This window comes from Cricetulus griseus, chromosome 3 (assembly GCF_003668045.3).
Source record: "Cricetulus griseus strain 17A/GY chromosome 3, alternate assembly CriGri-PICRH-1.0, whole genome shotgun sequence".
In the NCBI taxonomy this organism is placed as follows: domain Eukaryota; kingdom Metazoa; phylum Chordata; class Mammalia; order Rodentia; family Cricetidae; genus Cricetulus; species Cricetulus griseus.
The window spans coordinates 166993269-167013350 of NC_048596.1; the positions used below are offsets into that span (position 1 = coordinate 166993269).

The following is a 20082-nucleotide window of genomic DNA, read 5'->3' on the forward strand; positions in this document are numbered from 1 at the left end:
CTGATGGAGGCAATTCCTCAATATAGTTTTCCTCTTCCCTGGTGACTGTAGTTTGTGTCAAGGACATTTATTGTTTGGTAAACAATTCGATTCTGCTTCTCTTACTTAAGGTTTTATTGCTGTGAAGAGATGCCATGACCATGGCAACTCATAACATTTAATTGGGGCTGGCTTACAGTTTCAGAGGTTTAGTATTATCATCATGGCATGAAGCATGGTGGTATGCAGGCAGACTTTGTGCTGGAGCAGGAACTGAGAGTTCTACATCTTGATCTGAAGGTACAGGAGACTTAGTGCCACACTGGGCTTAGCTTGAGCATGTGAGACATCAAAGCCAACCTCCACAGTGGCACACTTCCTCCAACAAGGCCACACCTATTCCAACAAGACCACACTTCCTTAGTGCCACATGACCAAACATTCAAACATGTGAGTCTATGGGGGCAATTCCTATCAAACTACCATACTACTTTTTGGCTGTCCTGAAAAATGATACCATGAACAGTTGCACCCTAGTTTCTGTGTGGACAGGTTTTTATATGGCTCATGGATAGCCGCCTGGTAGAACTGCTAGTCACATTGTAAGACTATGCGTAACAGTTTGCAAAACTGCCATGCTGTTTTCCACACATGCTGCTCTACCCTACATTTCTCACCAGAGATTTTGAAGGTTAGAATTTCTTCAAGTCCTCGTCATTGCTTGTTACTGTTGGTCTTTTTATTGTAGCTGTCATGGTGAGCAGGAGGAGTATTTCATTGTGGTCTTGTTTGTTCCCTGGTGACAAATAATATTGACTATCCTCTTATACACTTAATGAGCATGTCTCTCTCTCTCTCTCTCTCTCTCTCTCTCTCTCTCTCTCTCTCTGTGTGTGTGTGTGTGTGTGTGTGTGTGTGTGTGTGTGTGTATGTATGTATGTATGTATGTGTGTGGTGTATATGGATGTATTTGCATGTGTGTGTGTGTGAATGCATGTATGTAGAGGTTCATGTGTAGGAAGTCTTCCTCTATCAATCTCACTTTATTGAGGCTAAATCTCTCAGTTGAAGGTAGAAATTGCAGATACAGCTAGTCTGGCTAGCTAGCTTCCTCTGGGGATCCTTCTTCTGGGGTCCATGCCTTATTAGCTGTGGGACTATAGGCAGACCCCCTTTCCTACTTAGCACTTATCTATATTCAGATAATATGAATTCCCTTTGTTAACCACCAAGTCATCTCTCCAACCCCATGTGAAGTATGTGTTCAAATTTTTTTACCCAGTTTTATTGTTATTGTTGGCTTATTGAGTTTTATGAGTTCTTTACATTTTCTAAGTATATTTATTGCCTTGACTTCCTAATTATCTGGGATTATAGTCTCATGCCAGTGTGTTATGCTTTTGAAATATTTCTCCTGAAGTCACAAAGTTTCTTGTTTGCTTTTAAAATTGAATGCTGTCGTTCTGTAGTAATTATCTTTGATTCACCTTTTCTCTTTGTAATAACTTACATTATATTTTTCCCTTACAGCTGCTTGTACTGTAGACTTTATGTACTTTCCAAATCTGAAGGGACAGTAAGAAAGTTGGACTAAATATCTGGCTTTCCAGCAAAATATTTATTCACTTTGTGTTGATGTTTCAGTGTGCACATACATGTATCCATGCATGTTTAAAGTGAATTTCCTTACAGTGGCATGGTCCAGTAGTATTTGGTAGATATATTTGGTTCTTTCAAATCTCTGCGATGAGAATAGGGATTCATACTTTGGGCCAGTGTTTTTCCAGTGGGACAGTAGTCCCAAGATTGGACGACTCTGGGCTGCTGTGAGTCTCCACTGTGTGCTTGCATGTGTGTGGGAGCATGTATGGTACCTATATGCATGCATGTGAATGTGCATGTGTGTGCTCCAGGGGCAAAGTAGGTGTGGTCTTCATTTAGTTTGGCATTCTGTTTGTTCAGATGATTTGGTTTGTTTTTTTAAGATAATGTAAAACTGACAGGAGAACTAGAAGAATAGTTCTTAGAACTAACTCTTCTAGGCCTATTGTCTCAATTTAGAGGAGACATCTTGCTGGGTCAGCTTTTCTGTAGTTCCCCCATCCCCATGTATACACCTGAACCATTACCATTGTTTAGTATAGTTTTTGTGTGTGCTGAGGATTGAACACAGGGCTTTCTTTGTACATGCTAGGTAACCTCTAGCATTGAGCTGCACCCTTTTCTTTTTAACAAACCTTAACAGTAAAAGTGAGACATCAGCCCTCCTTACCCCTAAATGATTCAGCATGTATTTCTTGAAGAACAGGGATAGTCTAGTATATACAAACACCTTCAGTTGTCAATTCCAGAGATGTTAATATGTATGTAACACTAACTTAACTCATAGTCCCTAGTCGCACTTGCTAATTGTTCTAAGAATATCTGCTTTGGCATTTTTTTCCTTGGTCCAGGTGCCAATTCAGGATTGGACATTTCCTTTTGTTGCAATGTCTCTTTTCATATAATCTGGTCTCCTTTATTGTTGCTTTTTGACTGTACTTTGAATGGAACCCAGAACCTTGATTATGCCAGGCAGGTGCTCTACTGCTCAGCTACACACCCAGACCCAATCTGTTCTGCTTTTTTATGTTTATTTTTTAAAAAATATTTATTGTGTGTATTGTGTTTCTTCTATAAAGTTTGAGTGTCATGGTTATAGTGGAAATTTCTCAGGTCATTAGGCCTGATGGCAAGCACCTTTGCTGTTACCTGCTGAGCTGTCTGGCTTGCCTAGCCTTCTATTCTCTCTTAATATCACTTAAACTAGTTTTTACTTTTCTCCGTCTTTAAAGGAGTCAGACTTTGTAGTGAGCACGGGTGTTTGTTCTGTGGACTGGTCAAATGTTCTTCTTTTCCTCTCTCTGTGTCTTTGTCTTCTTGGGTTTTGCTATATAGACCTGGCTGTCCTGGTACTCACTCTGTAGACCAGGTTGGCCTTGAACTCATAGGCCTCCCAAGTGCTAGGATTAAATGAGTGCACCACTACACTCAGTTTTGTGTGTTCTTCTTTGTCTGGTGTTTTATTGTGGTTGTTGTAGGGTTGTGCAGTTTGGGTGGGTAGAGGTGTTTTGTTTGGACCAAGTGAGTAGAAAGCTTTAGAGTTATTTTCATGTTGAGAAGTGGAAGAATTTCACATAAACATTAGGATTTCTGGCTCCCTCAGACAAGTAGAATAGCCATAGCACTCTGTGAGTACTTCCCTAACTGAAGTTGAGTGGACTTGCTCCTGCCCTGGGGAATCTATGTTCCATTGTATAGCCAATTTTTGCCTCCACCAGTTCTCCCTTCATTACCCACTTCCTCCTTATCCAGGGTTTAGCTTTCTGTGGTTTCAGGTTCCCATGTTCGGCCACAATCTCAAACTACTACTATTGTCTTGGCTTTTTCTAGAGAACAAAAGACAGCATCCATAGAATGTTTATTATAGTACTTTGTAATTGTTCTGGTTTCTTATTATAGGTGTTGTCCTCTCAGTATGGGCTATCATACTCTTGATAAAATTTATTATCCATGATTTTAGGCACTCTGGGGAGGGGCTTTAGACATTATCCCCTAATCAGAAGGCATGCTGTGAGGTGTTTACAGGTTAGAGACCACAGGTGTGAGGTATTTAGAGAATACTCCAGAGTAGAAGGCACAGGTGTGAGGTGTTTAGCGTGTACCCCAGGGTAGAGGGCATAGGTGTGAGGTGTTTAGAGTGTACCCCAGGTTAGAGGGCACTGCTGAGAGATAGAGCATGAAGCTTGAGAATCAGTCTTGGAGTGGTTACTTTAGCAAGCAACTTAAGTTCTTTGGTCTGAGTTTCTTCTTTTATAAAATTGGGGTGATATAGTTACAATGGATATTAAATGAGATTTGTGTGCATAAACACATACCTGTATCAACTAGAACATTCTTGGAATTTAGTAAAGGAAAATTTATAAACACTGTTTCATTGTCATCACCACCTCCACCACTAACTGTTTGAACCGTGTAGATATTTAGCCTAAATTCTAAATTTCATTCTGTACATTGATATTTTCTGTACAATGCATTTTCTTTACTTGGATTCCAGAAACTTCTCTCCCATACCTTCAAAATGGTAGTACTAGTTATGTACCACACTTTGGAAAATTGAAAAAAAGTAGTCACTCAAACCATTTTCTTTGTTCTGTTTAATTTCAGATGAAGAATGGTTAAGTTCTTCATGTTAAGACTTGGGGCATGTGGGTAGCGATGGGGAAATAATCTAGATTCCACATGCTTACACAAATGCATACTATATATATGCACACATTTATATACAGTTAAATCTAGGTTCTGCATTTGAAAGAAAACATATTTGTCTTTCTGAGTCTGGCTTAATTCACTTAACATCTCCAGTTCTATCCATTTTCCTGCAGGTGTCATGATATCATTTTTTTCTTGTGGCTGAATAAAATTCCATTGTGTACATGAACCACTTTCTTTATCCAGTCCTCTGTTGATGAACTTCTAGGCTGGCCCCATTTCATGGCTCTTGTAAATAGTTGGCAGTGAATGTGGAGGGCCAAGTACCTTTGTGGTATATTTTCTTGGAGGCCTTCAGGTATGTTCCCAAATGGTATAGATGAGTCAATGGGCAGGCCTATTTTTAGTCATTTTTTCAGAATTCTCCATACTGATTTCCAAAGTGACTACACGAGTTCACATTTCTTTTATTGCTGAGTGTATAAGGGTTCTTGTTTAGATACACCTGTGGCAGCCATTCTGATTGTGGGGAGATGGAATCTCAATGCAGTTCACATTTATTTCCCAAATGGCTAAGGATGTTGAATAGTTTTACAAATATTTATTGATCATTTATATTTCTTTTGAGACCTGGTGATGCTTTCCACTGTGTTTTTAAATTTGTGGTTTTCATTTCTGACTATTTATTTATTTATTTATTTATTTATTGGTCTCCATTTCCTTGCTGGATTACCCTTCCCTGTAATTAATGATATTCTTACCATTTTACTGTCTCTTTCCTCTCTGTTGCTGACTGTAAGCTTCAGGTCTTGGATTGAAGTAGTTTGAAGGTACCTCTGAGCCACTAGTCATTTTTACTAGTGGCCTCTTGAAATCCGCATCTGGCATCTAACTCATTTCAGGATTTCGAATTCAGTAATTGAGGAGGAGTCATGTTGCCTTGTTTTTTCATATTTCTTTTGTTTCTGTATCACTAATTATATACCTGCAAAGGAAAAAAAAAGACAAAATGAAAACTAAGAAAAATAAGATTGCTCAATGATGTTCATTATTGGCCAAATGTCAAATAAACAAAAAATAAAACTGGATGAATGCACGAAAGGGAAAAACACATTTTTAAAAAGTGAAGGTAAAAATACTGCTAAAAGTATAGTTAAAACGAAACAAGCAGGAATCAGCATAGTGAAAAGGATTGTTCTTTGTGGTTCTGGGATAGTGAGAGACTTCAATGATTGATTTGCACAGAAGAGGAGGGGGGTTTATTACTGTCATAGTTAGTTCTATATTACCTTGAAACATTAGAAGAGGGAACCACAACTGAGCGACTGCCTCCATTGGATTGGCATATGGGCATGTCTGTGGGGCATTTTCTTGATGGCTAATTGATGTAGGAGGGCCTAGGTCACTGTGGGCAGTGACACCCTTGGCTAGGTGGGCCTAGGCTCTATAAGGAATACCTTAGGGAAAGCAAGCCCGTCATCAGTGCTCATCCATGGCTTCTGTTTCAAACTCTCAGCTTTAGTTCCCACGTTGGCATCCCTTGATGAGTGATGATAACCTGCAAACTGAAATATCTCTGCCCTCAAGTTGCTTTTGTTGTTGTATTTTATCATAGCAACAGAAAGCAAACTAGGACAATCATAAAGGATATTATGAAGGATACAGCTGTGCCAAATTGATGAGATGCATAGGGCCAGGTGTCCAGGAAGAGGTACAAAGCTTTTTGCCCTCTCCAGCTGTGTGAGACTCCAGTACCCACCATGTATTCAGCTATTGAGAAGATCCCAGAACAACTTGTGATGTTTAATATTCATAACAACTCGATTGGACTTAGGTTTGCCAAGGGGATTGGACACACATTGATGTCTGTGAGAGCGTTTGAAGAGATTAAATGAGGGGTAGAGACCCAGTCTGAATTCCATGGCTGGGATCCCAGATAACAAGAAAAAAGCATATCTGATTTTATCACACAGGAACCTTGTGAAGGAAGACCTAAAATTTCAGGAAAAACTGGAGATTTTTATGCTTAGCTTGGGCAAAGAATGGCTAGTTGGGTAGACATAGGGCTAGATGAAACTGGATCCAATGGAAAAGCTGAATGGGAAACTCATGGGGTCCTGCCTGGTATATTCTTGTGTATTTCCTCCTCCCAAGTATGGGGAAGGACACTCCTGAAATGAGAGACTTGTGTCTCATGTCAACCAGTTAGTTACAGCCTTCTCTTAGGAAGGTTGGGAAGTTACAGCAATATTTTTAGGGTTTATGGTTTGTTTGGGAAAAGAGTCTCAAGTTACACTGCCTCATTCTGGATGAAAGAACCCTGTTTAACTTGTTTCTGTGCGGGAGTCAGAAGGTCAGAGAAACCTTGGTTCTGAGGTTCTGAAGCCTTCCCATATCTCTTAGTTCAAAGTACTTAGCAAGTCGATACACTCTACTTCAGGGTATTGTTTCCTAAGCCCCATCCTTGCTTCATGGCTGCCACATAGAAGTCACCTCATGAAGATACAAAAGACGCTTAGTACTTACAGGAGCCCATGGTTTTAGGAGTGTGTCTTTGGAAATAGGGATGAAGACCTAGTGCAGATATTTCACAACCTCAGGTTCTTAAAGCCTCCTCTGAAACATTCGGCTGTGCCTCTTTTTCTTTTCTTCCCTCCAAGCTCCTCATCTTTTGCATAATGTCTTTCTAGTAGGATCACCTTCTTGACTGTTTTGTGTTTTGTTGCCTTCATTATTTGATTCTAGTTTCCAAACCATTTTGAATACCTCATTTGTTTAATGAACAAAACCATTGAGTAACAACAATTATTGTTATTTTCTGTTGTTTCAGGTCTGCTTTACATTGTAATGTTGATTTTTCAAAATGAAATCCACTGTCTTTCTCCCTCCCCAAAAGTATTAGAAACTTTGAACAACTATTAGCTTATCCAAAAACAGCATTTGTGTGGAATCCATCTTTTTCCAGTGGTGTGTGTCTTTCATGTAGGAGAGAGACATTAACAGTATCTGTTGAGGGAAGATTGCATGGCCTGGAGCTTCCAGTGTGTGATATATGGTACACACAACCCTGGTTAATTCTAGCACCACTTCACTGACTACTGAGCACACTTATTTGTCAGAGTTTATTTAAAGGCTAAAAATAATTCAATTGGGCAAATGCTTGCCCAGTCCCCATGCTCAAGAATAACTGCCAAAAAAGACAGTTCCTATCTGAAACTGCAGAGGCAGAAACAAAGCCAGAAAATGATACACCCTGATATACCCTTTCCCCTTCAAGCCCTACAAAACCTGCAGCCCCCAGTGCCACAACACATACTCTCCAATTCCTCAAAGAGTCTGTGGCCCTTAGTTGTTCTGTTTGAAAGAACAATTCTGCTTCTGGAGATGCCTGCCTACTCTCTTTTATTTCCATGTCAACACCATCAGTCCCGGCCCAACATTAGAGATGCAAGTTTGGGCATTTAGAAGATATGGTTCAAGAAATTCAGGCCCACTTTTTTTTTCTTTTAATCTTGCCATTTCCCATATTATTCTCAGCATTTAACATTTTGCCAGACACATAGCAAATATGCCATAAATATTTATTAAATGAATTCTCAAGAGTGCAACTTGTATTGGTCATGAGGCTTTCTAATAGAGATGGAAGTAGAATTTGAAAGAAATAATGGAAAATGATTAGGTACTTAGGGATTTAAAATTAGTCACACACTAATGGTATAGCAATTAATTTTGAGAATCAAGATTCATCTATTGAACATGTACACTGGCAGTGGTCAACAGTAGTTCCCAATGTTTTCTTTTAATTTTAAAATGCCAGTTCGCCTTGTATACTTAATGTATTCTGTTAGCTTTGTTTTAGGGTAGATTTTTGTCTTTCTTCCTGCCCTCCTTCCCTCCATTCCTTTCTTTGTTTTGAAATAGTGCCTCACTATGTTGTCCCAACTGACCTCAAATGTACTGTGTAGCCTAGAACTTGTGTTAATTCTGCCTCTACCTCCCGAGTGCTGGTAATAATGGGTGCATGGGGTAGATTTCTTGATAGTTATTTTGGTAATGTGTCTTTCTGATTTCTAGAAGACCTCATTGTGAGATGGCACTTCTGGCGCCTAGGGGAGGAAGCTGTTTAGAACAGCTGAATTTGGAACTCTGCTAAACTCATCATCTAATCCTGTGTTTCAGCCTGGGTTTGTGTTACTGTTACCAGTGTGCCTCACTGGTGTGAGGCAGGATGAGTCAGGAGGACTGCTGGGCTGGGTCAGGACTCCTTCAGGAGAATATTGTATTTTAAATGATGTTACAAACCTTTAACGTGAGACCTGTCCTTGGAGCACATTTTTAAGCACATCATGCCATATTTTAAATGTTGCTGTGCACAGTGCTGTGCAGCAGACCTGTTGTATTCACTGTTCTCAGATAAAAACTCTTTTGTCCTCTTTCCCTACTAGTCCCTGCTAATCACCTTTCTAGTCTCTGAGGCTACCAGTTTAACTTGCATTTTTCTTTATACCCTAGACTTGGCCTGTTGGTATGCTGTGCATCTGTTTGCTGTGTAGTTTTGGAACTGATCTGCTTGTAAAGAGACCATGCCTTCTGTTTTGTTGAAGAACTGCTCTGCAAATAAAGGACAGTTGAGGCCTTCATAGCTGGTGGCAATAAAGTAGGAACTTGTTTGGAGCACCTTATCAGGTTGCATATGGTCCGAGTGAGTCAGTCAGTGTGTTCATAACTGTTTGTGATCAGAAACGTCAGAGCTGTGATTTCTTCACCAGCCCCAAGTCTGCCCTATGGCACCGTCACTTAGTGACTGGATCACTCAAGGGTGAGCCTCCAGGGCCCATGTTTCTCCAGTAATAATAGGAAATGGACTGATGTTGCCACCTCAACTCACTGTGCTGAACACAACCCAGGGCTGTGTTAATGAGGATTTTCTTTTCCATGTGCAGAAGTCTGTCAGCTCACTGTTTTCTGAAAACAGAGATAGAAAATTCTGTTGATGAATTTTTCCTCCGTCAGCACGAACATTCAGAGCATCGGGCCAACAAATGCAAACATTACAGTTTCTGAGGACACTTAGCCTGTTGTCATGTCAATCTTGACATGCAGGTAAATAGTGTGTCTTTCTTTCTTTCTTTTTTTTTTTTTTGCTTTGGCTAAATCAGCAGTTAATATACAGCAAGTAGTTTTTGTTTTAGTCACATTATTGGCTGGTAGCACTATTAATGAGACAATAATTGAGAAATAATAGTCATTGTTCTCATAAAACATGATCCTCCTGTGGCAAGCCCAGCCAGGCAGAGGAACTACATAGGCAGACAGGAGGATTGGGTGAGGGCCACTGTTGCTGGCTTTTAAATTCAGCAGGCCCCTGCTGCTTAAATTGTCCCAGCTGTTAATGCTGGAGCCATTACAGTAATGGACTGAGCAAATGAAGGAGAGCAAAGACACGGGCACTTTATTACCAGAGGGGCAATTTCTCCTCATCTGTAATAGCAGCAGTGCTTCATATTGATCAGACCATCAAGATCCTAATCCTCTGTAAAATTACTTGTTATAACTGAAAATGTGTTAATCCCAATCAGCCTGTGTCCTGACTGTCTACTTGCTATTGAATATGGACTATTAGATGGTTTAGTTTTCATGATTTAAAGCCTTTGCCTTGAAAATGACTGGTGCTGCCCTCGAAACACTGAGTGCTTAATCTAAGCCGTAGCCCTGGGTTGTCTTTTTGTTTTAAGCAGAACATCACCCACTTAATTAAGGAGTGAGTGTCTGCCTTGCCATCTGAGTTATGCTGTGTTTTATGGTCCTCTGGATTTATTAAGCATCTTGTTTTACATTCAGTCTGTGGTTTGTGCTGTAAATAAAAACAGAGCCATCTTGCACATATTAGAAATTTGCAGGTAGCAAATGTCAATAAGTACCAGGGGTGGAAGGTTCTTTGATTTATATTTCAGGCACCAGGCTGTGCTCTGTATGGATGCATCCCCGTGTCTTCTGTTTAGCAGATGTGATTTTTGTGTTGTTGTCTGAGAACATTTATGGTTATTTCTGCATCCTTGGTTCAGGAGATTTTGTTTTAGACAATGAGGTATATTCACTATTGCATCTCCACACCCATGATTTGTAAGAAATGATGATAGCAGGAAAAAAAAAAAAAGAAAATGACGATAGCTAGAAATTATAAGATCCGTTAAAAGCTGATTTCTGTCTTCCTTACTATTTAGAAACTTGGACACTATCCATAACTTTTCCATTTTTATTATACTCCTTTTCCACAGGCCTTGCATGCATATTTGTTTATAGAATCAGATAGTCGCTTGACAGTATTTTTCTTTACTGTGGTGTCATTACTCAAGCATTTGTGTGGCATGTTCAGTAGTGTACTTTCAGTGATACTTAATTGGTTCTCTTTGTGAGCCAGGACATATGTCGGGCTGGAGAATCAAGAACAAATGAAGTGTAGTCTTTGCCATTGATGACCTCAGTACAGTAGAAGCTTTGCATGTAAGCAAACAATGACTACAGTGCATATGGTAAACCCACCATGAATGTAGTTTGGGGAGTGAGCACAGGCTATGCAGTAAAATCAGCCTGACAGGGTTGCTGCCTGTCAAACAGCAGAAATCTGCTGTTTGTGTAATCATCTTAAGCTTTGATTAAGAATGACTTGTAGCTGTTCGGATTAGTTTTCAGAGGAGACATGTTTATTGTGTTCTGGGGACAGTAAAAAAGGGTTTCCAAAAATGTTTTGATCAGTGATCACGTTTTTGGATATGTATAGCGTTTCATTAGGAGACTGCTTTAAGAGAATTGTACTTCCTGTATTGCTTCTGCCCTGGTGTTTGCATTGTGAATGAGTCCTTCAGTTTTAGAGGGTAGCTTCCTTGGAGAGGCTATGGCCTGTAGTAGTTCAGAGCACGGATTCACAGATTTGGGATCCAGACTGCTTTGTTGTGTTCCTTCACCTCTTTCTTCTTCCTTGATACTTGCTAGATGAATGATGGTGGGCAAATAACATAATCTTCACTCATCATCTCTGAAATGGGGCGATAATAGATGGTGGTGAAGATAGAGGGATTTGAAGTGTGAAAGCATTTAGGATAGTGAAGAGCTGCCACTACCTTCTGTGTGACTGTAATGAAATTAATTTTCACATGTGAATCATGAAAGTTGGATCTGTTAGTGTTATAACTGTACTCCATGTGGTATGAGATGATGAAACATTCATTGCTTAGAATATTTTTTTCTGATTGTAGTAATGTTTTAGAGAAACAATTTTTTTATTTTTTATTTTATTTTTTTAGTTTCAGAGTAAGAATTCCCCGTAGTCCTCTAGAGATGACCACTGTTAGTTTTTGTTTTGTTTATATTATTATTTTGGTGCTTATTATGTACAATACGCATAGTTTGTTCCTTTTGTTTAAAATATATTTATAATTTAAGTTTTCATATATTTTAAACACTCAGAATGTATTTATGATCTTCACTTATAAAAACACTTTAAACAAAAGTTGGAATCATATGGTATGTATTTTGTACCCCATTTTTCTCACCAGTATCCAATATATTGTGAATATTTTTCATATCATTACAATGATAAGTTATTTCTTCATGTATATATTTTTTCCTTCTGTTTTAGTTCATTGTTTAGTGAACATACTGGTACATAAATCCCTACACAACTGTGGATTTTCCCCTAAGGCAAATGGAAAGAAGGTGACCTGTGTGGACAGTGTTTGTCAAGAGCTTTGGTTCAGGGCATCTGTTTGATGCCAGAAAGGGGATGACAGTTTCTTATTTTAAAAAATACAACAAAATGCTTTTTGGTACATTCTTTCAAACTCTGGGAATTGTCTTAAAGTGAAAATACCACCCAGCTACAGGGAGAAGCAGCAGCTGCTGGTTGTGGAGAAAACTTGTATTTTCTTAGTCATTGTCCTTGAAGGACTTCTTCCTGGCCTGTTTATTGGCCAGACAGTTCTTTGAGCTTTGATGACTCCCATAGCCTTAGTTCATTTGCTGTGGTGCTTTTTGTCTTTTCTTCCTGATTTTAGGAACTTGTCATTTGTTAGTTATGTGGTCCTCTCAAGAGGTTAACCAGTTATACCCTCTGCCTTACCACTCTTCCAGGTACATCTGTATCTCCAAATGTTCACCTGAGCTTTTTATTTTACTTTGTTGTGCTATGATAAACATACTATTTTAATTGCTATAACTTTATGGTTCCTTTTAATATCTGGAAGTATTAAGACACATACTTATTCTGTTTTCAAATTTTCCTTGGATCTTTTCTTGTATGTTTGGCAACTTTTTTTTCCCCCTGATAAACTTTAAAATATTTTTCAAGGGTCCCCATGTGTCCCACAAATTCTTTGGCAGTTTGGTTGCTATTATAGTAAATATATAAATTAGTAAAGAACTGAGCTATTACAATTTTTCTCATTCAACAATGTTACCTGTCTAAATGTATTTCTATAATTTTTAGAAAGTTCAGTAATTTTAGTTATTATATTATTGTCTTTTGGGTTTATTATTGGTTATTTACATTTTTGGTTATTGTGGGGATTTTTTGTTTTGCTTCCTATTATAAATGGGTTATTTTAAAGTTATATCTTTTGACTGATATAAAAGATGGCGTTGACTTCAGGACAGACTGCATTCTTACTTTAAAATTTTTGGTTAATTTTCTGTTTTTTAAGGTATATTGTGGTAGATAATGTCTTTTGTGAATACACTGTTGTTTTCCTCCTTTTGATAATGTTTCCCCTCCTCCTCCAGTTTTAGAACTCTCAGTGGTGGTAGCAGCAATGGACGGTCATGCCACTAGTGGCGGCAGTTTGGAGTTCCAATGTGAAGTATAACAATAGCACTTGGCAGTAATCTGTGATTCTTTAACTGTTTTGAAGGATTGACATTTGATTTTTATTGAAATTTTTGCTATTTTTTCACTCGATAATGTCTTCATTTTTATGGGTAGACTAAGTTTTTATAGGACTTCTAGAAGTGACACTATAGAAAAATCCTACTTTGTCCATTAACACACTGCTGAATCCAACTTTATGCTATTTCAATTAGGACAGTAAAATGGGTCTGTAGTGGCGATTAATTTAGAAGCTGAGGGTGGTTCCCCTGGGGTTTGTCTGACAGTCAGTGAGTGTGCTGTATTTGGCATGCACAGTGTAGTCACAGCTCAGACCATTGTTAGTGAAACACCATAGAGCTGTTTTTGCTGATGGGATAACTTAGCAGCTGGCAGTATGACAATACTGAGAAACATTCCTTTTTTAGCTTTGTTCATTTAATTTGGATACCATATTATGCTAATATGAAATGAATGGTAATGCTTCCCTCCTCTGCCTTGGAGCCATTTTTAATGTACGACACTATTTGTTCTTATATGTTTAGATTAACTTCAACTTTTTATGTACTGTTGTGGATGGTTCTTTTTGATGATGTCTCTGTGTCTTCCATAGTTGTGACTATTTAAGTTGATTTCACTGTATGTTGGTCAAATCCAGAGCCCTGTATGTATTTACTCAGTGCTTTGCCACTTGGATATCCCTGTCCCTGTCTGTTTAGTCTTCATCTTCATGAGCATACTTTAGTTGTTACTTTTTTTGTTTTTTCAGAAATGAAGGTTTCCAAATTTATTGCATGAGAGGCTGGAGAGATGACTCAGCAGTTAAGAGCACTGGCTCCTCTTCAGGAGGTCCTAGGTTCAATTTCCAGCAGCCACATGGAAGCTCTCAAGTGTCTGTAACTTCAGATCCAGTGGATTTGGCACCCTTTTCTGGCTTCCGTGGGCACCAGGCATACATGTGGTGCCCAAACACGAACATATATGCAGGCAAAACCCTATATACATAAAAGAAATAATTTTGATATGGCATTGAGCTTATTCTCCTCTTTAGAATTGCATTTTGCTTTACAATTAAAAAAAACAACTCACACTCTACTTTTTATAGCTTTTAAAATTAGAACAGTCTATATTTAAGTCTTCGCTTTTAAAGTGACCTGCAGTACCTGAGAGATAGCTAGAGGATTAACAACATTTGGTGCATTTACAGAGGACCTGGGTTCGGTTTTTGGCACCCACAACCATCTGTATCTCCAATTCTGGGCCATCTAATGCCCTTTTCTGGCATCTATGGACAACAGGCACTTATGAGTTCATATATATACATGCAGGCAAAAAACTCTTTCACATATAGTAAGCTTAAAAAAAATGGGTCATATTTGTTGGTGCTCTGCCTGCTTCATTTCTTTAAATTCATCCTCAAAAATCTTTACACTCATTGATTTTTTCCCCATTTATTTTATTAGTTCCTTTATTCTTCATTTACCTTTATTAAATTCTTGAAATGAACACTTCAGTTTTTTAATTCTTTTTGTTTAGATGGAAAGCATTTCAAAAATTTAAAATTTTAAAATAATTTTTTCTTTTGTGTTCCTGGAGCAATTTCTACATGTTTTTGTAACACTTATTACCTAGTACTGTTACCTCTCAGTAGTTATCACTCAGTACTATAATGGTTTTGTTTCTCTTAGGCTAAATTTTATTTTATTTATTTATTTTTTCTTTCTGGGGATCAAACCCACATATCCACTGTGTTTAAAAGTGTTCTATTCCTGGTTCCCAAGCCTGGAATTTATTTTTGTTCTCCAGCAGTGGTTGAGGGCTGCTCTTTTTAAATAGTACTAACAATATAGTACTGTACACAAATTCCTCAGTGTCTCTGATGCTTTATGTGTCAGAGAGATACTAAATGTGAAAGAACTTTGAACCAAACAATGTTTTATAGACACACATGTGATTAAAGGGGCTAGGGTATAGCTCAGTCTTACCGCTATGTTTGGCATACATAAAACCCTAGTGTAAGAAAGAAAGAAAAAGGAAAAGAAAGAAAGAAAGAACAACAAAGAAGATTTAAGGGGTTGGAGAGATGGCTCAATAGTTAAGAACATGTGTGCTTTCCCAGAGGACCTGGGTTCAATTCCCAGCACCCACATGGTGACTCACAACCATCTATAACTCCAGTCCCAGGTATCTGATATTGCCTTCTGTCCTCTGCAGGCTTTGCACACACAGGGTGCATAGACTTACACATAGGTAAAATACCCAAACACATAAAATAAAAATTAAAAAAAATGAAAAATAAAGGATTTAAAGTTGAGGGCTTTTGGTATTCTTGCCTTGCCTACCTCTCTCTTCTGCTGTCATGTAGGGATTATTGAGTTCTAAAGGGCAGAAACTACTAAAACATCTCATGTCTGCTGACATACAATGCATACTTCCTTGAATGAGATTTTTCCCTAAGACCCACTTTTCAGATGCCTGTTGCTGAGTGAACCTGTCCCCACCTGTGCTGCTTCTAGCCTACTTAGGGTGTTTGAGATTGACAGCATTAGCATAGGTTGGTGCATGCCTGGGCACAGCCTTTGGACACAGACCTTAGTGGCCATCTCAGTCCTCTGCAGACAGCTGGAGATATCATATGGTTAAAAAATGTGCAACAGATAATTGTTTTCCATATTTGGAATTTGTAGACAACAATTTTATATTTTACTTTTCTTTGAAGGACTATTTCTTTATATTACGTTGGTGTTTCTTTTGTACTGATTCTCACTTGTACTTTTAATTTATTTAGTTGTTGCTGTGGAGGAATGGTAGTTATAGATTTCCCATGGCTTTGGGAAATTCAGTATCCTCTAAGTAAGTTTATTTTAGATAAATAGGTTGTTTAAAAATTGTAGAGGAACTCCCAAATGTAGTATTTCTGCAGTGTAAATATTTAACATTCTCCTTTAGAATATTCTTCATAGGAGTATTTTGATATTCACTGATATTTTAGCACTATGACTTTGGGTGGATGGGTGGGTGGGTGGTGGTGGTGTGTATGTTGTGTGTGTGCATGTGTGTGCATGTTCAGTATCTTCTTTCTCCAGTAAACCCATTCATTGCAGTCGGAAAAGTAGGGTAGGTGATATGGGTTGGATATAAAGTGTCTATCTGAAGGATAATGTACTTGGTCCTAGCTGACAGTGCTACTTTGGAATGTTCTAGTAACTTCAGGAGGAAATGTGCCATTGAGGGTGTGTTCTTAGGGACTGTCTTTTTTCTCTTTGCTTCTTGTCTGTGTTAGGGTGAATAGCCTCTGCCACATATTCCTGCCTCACCAGGGTTCCAGAACCCATGGAACCAAGGGCTGTCTGTGTACTGATACCTCCAACACTGTGATCCAAAATAAATAGTTCTTCCCTTAGGTTGTTCAGGTTAAGCTAACTAACATAGTAGCTATAATCTTTTGAAAGCAGTGATAATTACTCTTTAGACTGCTTTTTAAAGATATCATACAACACATTGTGAATTCTTCTAGGTTGTTTAGCTCTGAGTTTAGAGTTTTACCAAAAGTGAACTTGGTGATACTGTCTTAGACTCTCAAATCCTTCAGCAATTTTCCTAAATGCCTCCTTCCTTCCTTCCTCCCTCCCTCCCTCCCTCCCTCCTCTTTCTCCCTCCCTCCTCCTTTTTTCCTTCTTGTGTCAAAATGTATGCTACCAGTAGTGAAGTATGTATTGTGCACTTCCTATGTATGGTAGATACCCTATGTCTTGTCATTCAGCCAAATTATTTCTTGTGCCCATTGGTGTGTGTGTGTGTGTGTGTGTGTGTGTGTGTGTGTGTATGTATGTATGTATGTACGCGTGCATGCGCATGCCTGCAGGACAGAATTCTCATCCAGTATTTTCCTCAATTTATGTTTACTTTTCTTATATTTTTATTTGAGGCAGGGTGTCAATGGAACTTAAAGTGCACCATTTTATCATACTGAAAGGTCAAAGCAGACCTTAGGCACCCTCCTGTCTCTGCCCCAAGAACTGGGATTGCAGATGGGCAGTCCTATTCTCAGCTTTTTCTGTAGGTGCTGGGATCTGAATTCAGATCCTTATGTTTGGGTGCCGGCACTTTACTGACTGAGCCATCTCTCCAGCCGCATACCTATTAGATTTTTAGATGCAATTGCCTTTTCCATAGGGAGATAATGAGATCTCCTGGCCATGTTACAAATGTGTGTATGTGTCTAGAAATGTGCTAAAATGATTGTCTTCAACAGTTTTCTTTCAAATAGAAATATATGGGTTAGAAGTTGAGGTTTTTTTGTTTTTGTTTTTGTTTTTTGCTTGCGTGGGATCTTTACTTCAAAGAACATTTGTTTAACTGTAGTTCCCAATGTGTTCTCCATCAACAATAAAGAATACTTGATTAGAAAATTTTTTTTGTATAAAGTCATATAGGAGAGTAGTAGGTCTCAGGTAAGTACTTATAAGCTACAGGGAAACCTTAGATTTTGGAGGCCCTTTATCTATCACTGTTTCCTAAGAGTTATATCTGAACCACTGAATGTCCCGATTCATTTTGCCATTTCATCTGCGGCTCTTCTTCCTATTTTTATTTAAGACTATAAAGTTACTTTAGTGTAACTGCTGCTGTCACCTTTGCCCTTAGCTAATCAAATAGTTTACCTTGAGGGAAGCATTTATCTCACACTTTCATTATTATTATTTTTGTAGCTGTAAAGATATATATTTTATGTCTGCAGAAGGCTGTAACAGTGAAACGAGGTATTGATCTGCTGTATTTAGCAATTTCTTTCCACCTTGCCATCAATAGCATGTCAGCATCTGTCTGTACCGGGGTTGACCTCACAAATAGCTCTTTATGCTCCCATTGGATTCAAATGATATAGTATGCTGAAAACTAAATCAATGAATGATTATCAAGTTTTTAGTATTATTTCATGACCCGGAGGCAACTGGTACTCCTTCCACTGAACAGTTCCACGTACAGTGAATATGGTAAAATGAGAATGTTTGGCTTTGTTCAGATGAAAGGAGGAAGGAGGGCGCCTGCGTGGGCTAGTTCCTGTTTCTGACCAATCATCTCAAAGCACTTAGGCACTTCTGTGAAGCATCCTATCTTCTGGATGCGATATAGACAAGAGCGGTATCCTCCTTTGGCTTTCCTCTCCATCCCAACAAGAAGAATGCAGCCATGTTTCTAGAGCTATTAAACTGTAGCATAAAGGCTTTTGCTTTCGTTTACAAAAAAAAGATAAAAAGAAGTCCCCAGACAATGAAATGTCTTTGCCACCATGTCACTGAGGACAGAACAAAAGGCACATTGGAAGAAAACGGAGAATAACTTGGTCCAATTCTGATGGCACTCTTGTATCCTGACAGCTCTGGAAACAAATGCCAGGTTATGAGATTGAGACCTTATTTTCTTCCTCATCTCATTTGTGGGAGTTCTTGCCTTTCCCCCCTATCTCTGGAGCACAAAAGTGGCTGGAGTCCCCAATTTGCCTACTTCTGAATGTTGCTGAGTCCTCTGACTTTTCTTATTTTACATTCAGTGAATCAGATATTCAGATAAAAAACAACTTCATAGACAGTAACATTGAATTGGGATGTGGAAAGTGAAACATAGCAGTTGTCTGGGATCATTGGAGGGTGTGACTCAAATGTCTAATTCAAATGTCTGATTCATTCCATTATCTCAGTTGAATACTTGATACTGAAGATTGAGGAAGCCACATGCTGATTCATTCCCCAGATATTTTTTGAGTATCTACTTTGTCCTTGGTTAGAGAGACCATATGTCAAGAATGTCCTGAATGTCCTGAATGTCCTTTCTCCTGAATGTCATGAACAACTGTTGTGCATGGTTTTTATCAAGCTCAGCACCGAGTGCTGGCTTTGCTTTTCCCAGTTGTATCCCTCCTCCCCAGTATGATCTTTGGCATGGGAAACAAACCAGATTTTATGACCATGGTCTTAGGTCTGGTCAGTTTCTCCCTTTCATGTCATTCATGACAGGATGGATTGCTGACCCCTTTATGTAAGGTCAAAGAGCTGGAAGGCCAGGCAAGGAATTCCTTTTGGCTTTGGGGTCTGGGGCTGGAAGTGGTTCAATATTGCACCTGCTGTTTCTAGACCTTACTGACAGTGTAAAAGTTTGAACATTGAGTTTATCCACCTAAAATTTTCCTTAGGATCTTCTCAGGAATCTTTTCTCTCTTAAAATGGTGGCCCATTTTTGTTGCTTATTAAGTGTCTTAGACCCATTTATCATCCTGTTTTAAAGTTTCATTGTATTCCTCAGGAATATGAGTGCTATTAGTTGACTACGAGTCTGCAGGAATACTTTCTTTTGTTTGTCTTATGTCAGTTTATATTAAACTTGAAAGTTCCTCACCTAGGTCTAGAATATATAAATTTGGGGAAGACACTCCCTCCTCTGATTCAGTTTTTGTATATGAGTATATATACACTTGTAACTCCCTCTGGGAAAATAATACAAATTTCATCTTGGCCTCCTTATCAAGTCTCTGTATTATAGAATGTTCACTTATTTCACTCACCATGTAGCTCTGGCTAGCCAGAGCTTGTTATGTAGACCAAGCCAGCCTTGAACTTACAAAGGTTCACCTGCTGCTGCCTCCTGAGTTCTGGGATCACAGATATGTACCCCCATGCTGGTTGAGTAGATTTTTTTTCTGAATAACAATTTTTTTAAAGCAGCCATGTGGATAGTATTTGAATGTGTGCTTGTGGCTTGGAATATTTTTATTTATCAATACTACATATAATAAATAATGTGGCTTTATAATTTGTTTCTTTTTTCCTGAGTAAAAGTTGCTATATGGTCATACATTATTCCTACATCAATTACATCAGGCTGTCTGCAGTACCCAATAAACTAGCCATGCTCTTGTTGTTAGAAAATAGGGCAGTGAATATGGGGTTTAATAATGGGGAGTGTTGGCTTGTTCCTTACAGATTATGATATCT

General features: G+C 38.6%; 1 protein-coding gene across 6 annotated transcripts in view; it reads left to right on the forward strand.

The window, feature by feature from the left end:
- Fto (FTO alpha-ketoglutarate dependent dioxygenase) overlaps positions 1 to 20082 on the forward strand; it is a 359300-nt gene that overhangs the window by 3031 nt on the left and 336187 nt on the right. The window contains exon 2 of one of the 6 annotated variants that reach the window (XM_027405589.2): positions 8743 to 9333. The exons of the other annotated variants lie outside the window; for them this stretch is intronic. Coding sequence (XP_027261390.2) covers positions 9328 to 9333 — 6 coding nt within the window. The 5' untranslated portion in view covers positions 8743 to 9327. The remainder of the gene's footprint in view (positions 1 to 8742; positions 9334 to 20082) is intronic. 6 annotated transcript variants of the gene reach the window in all.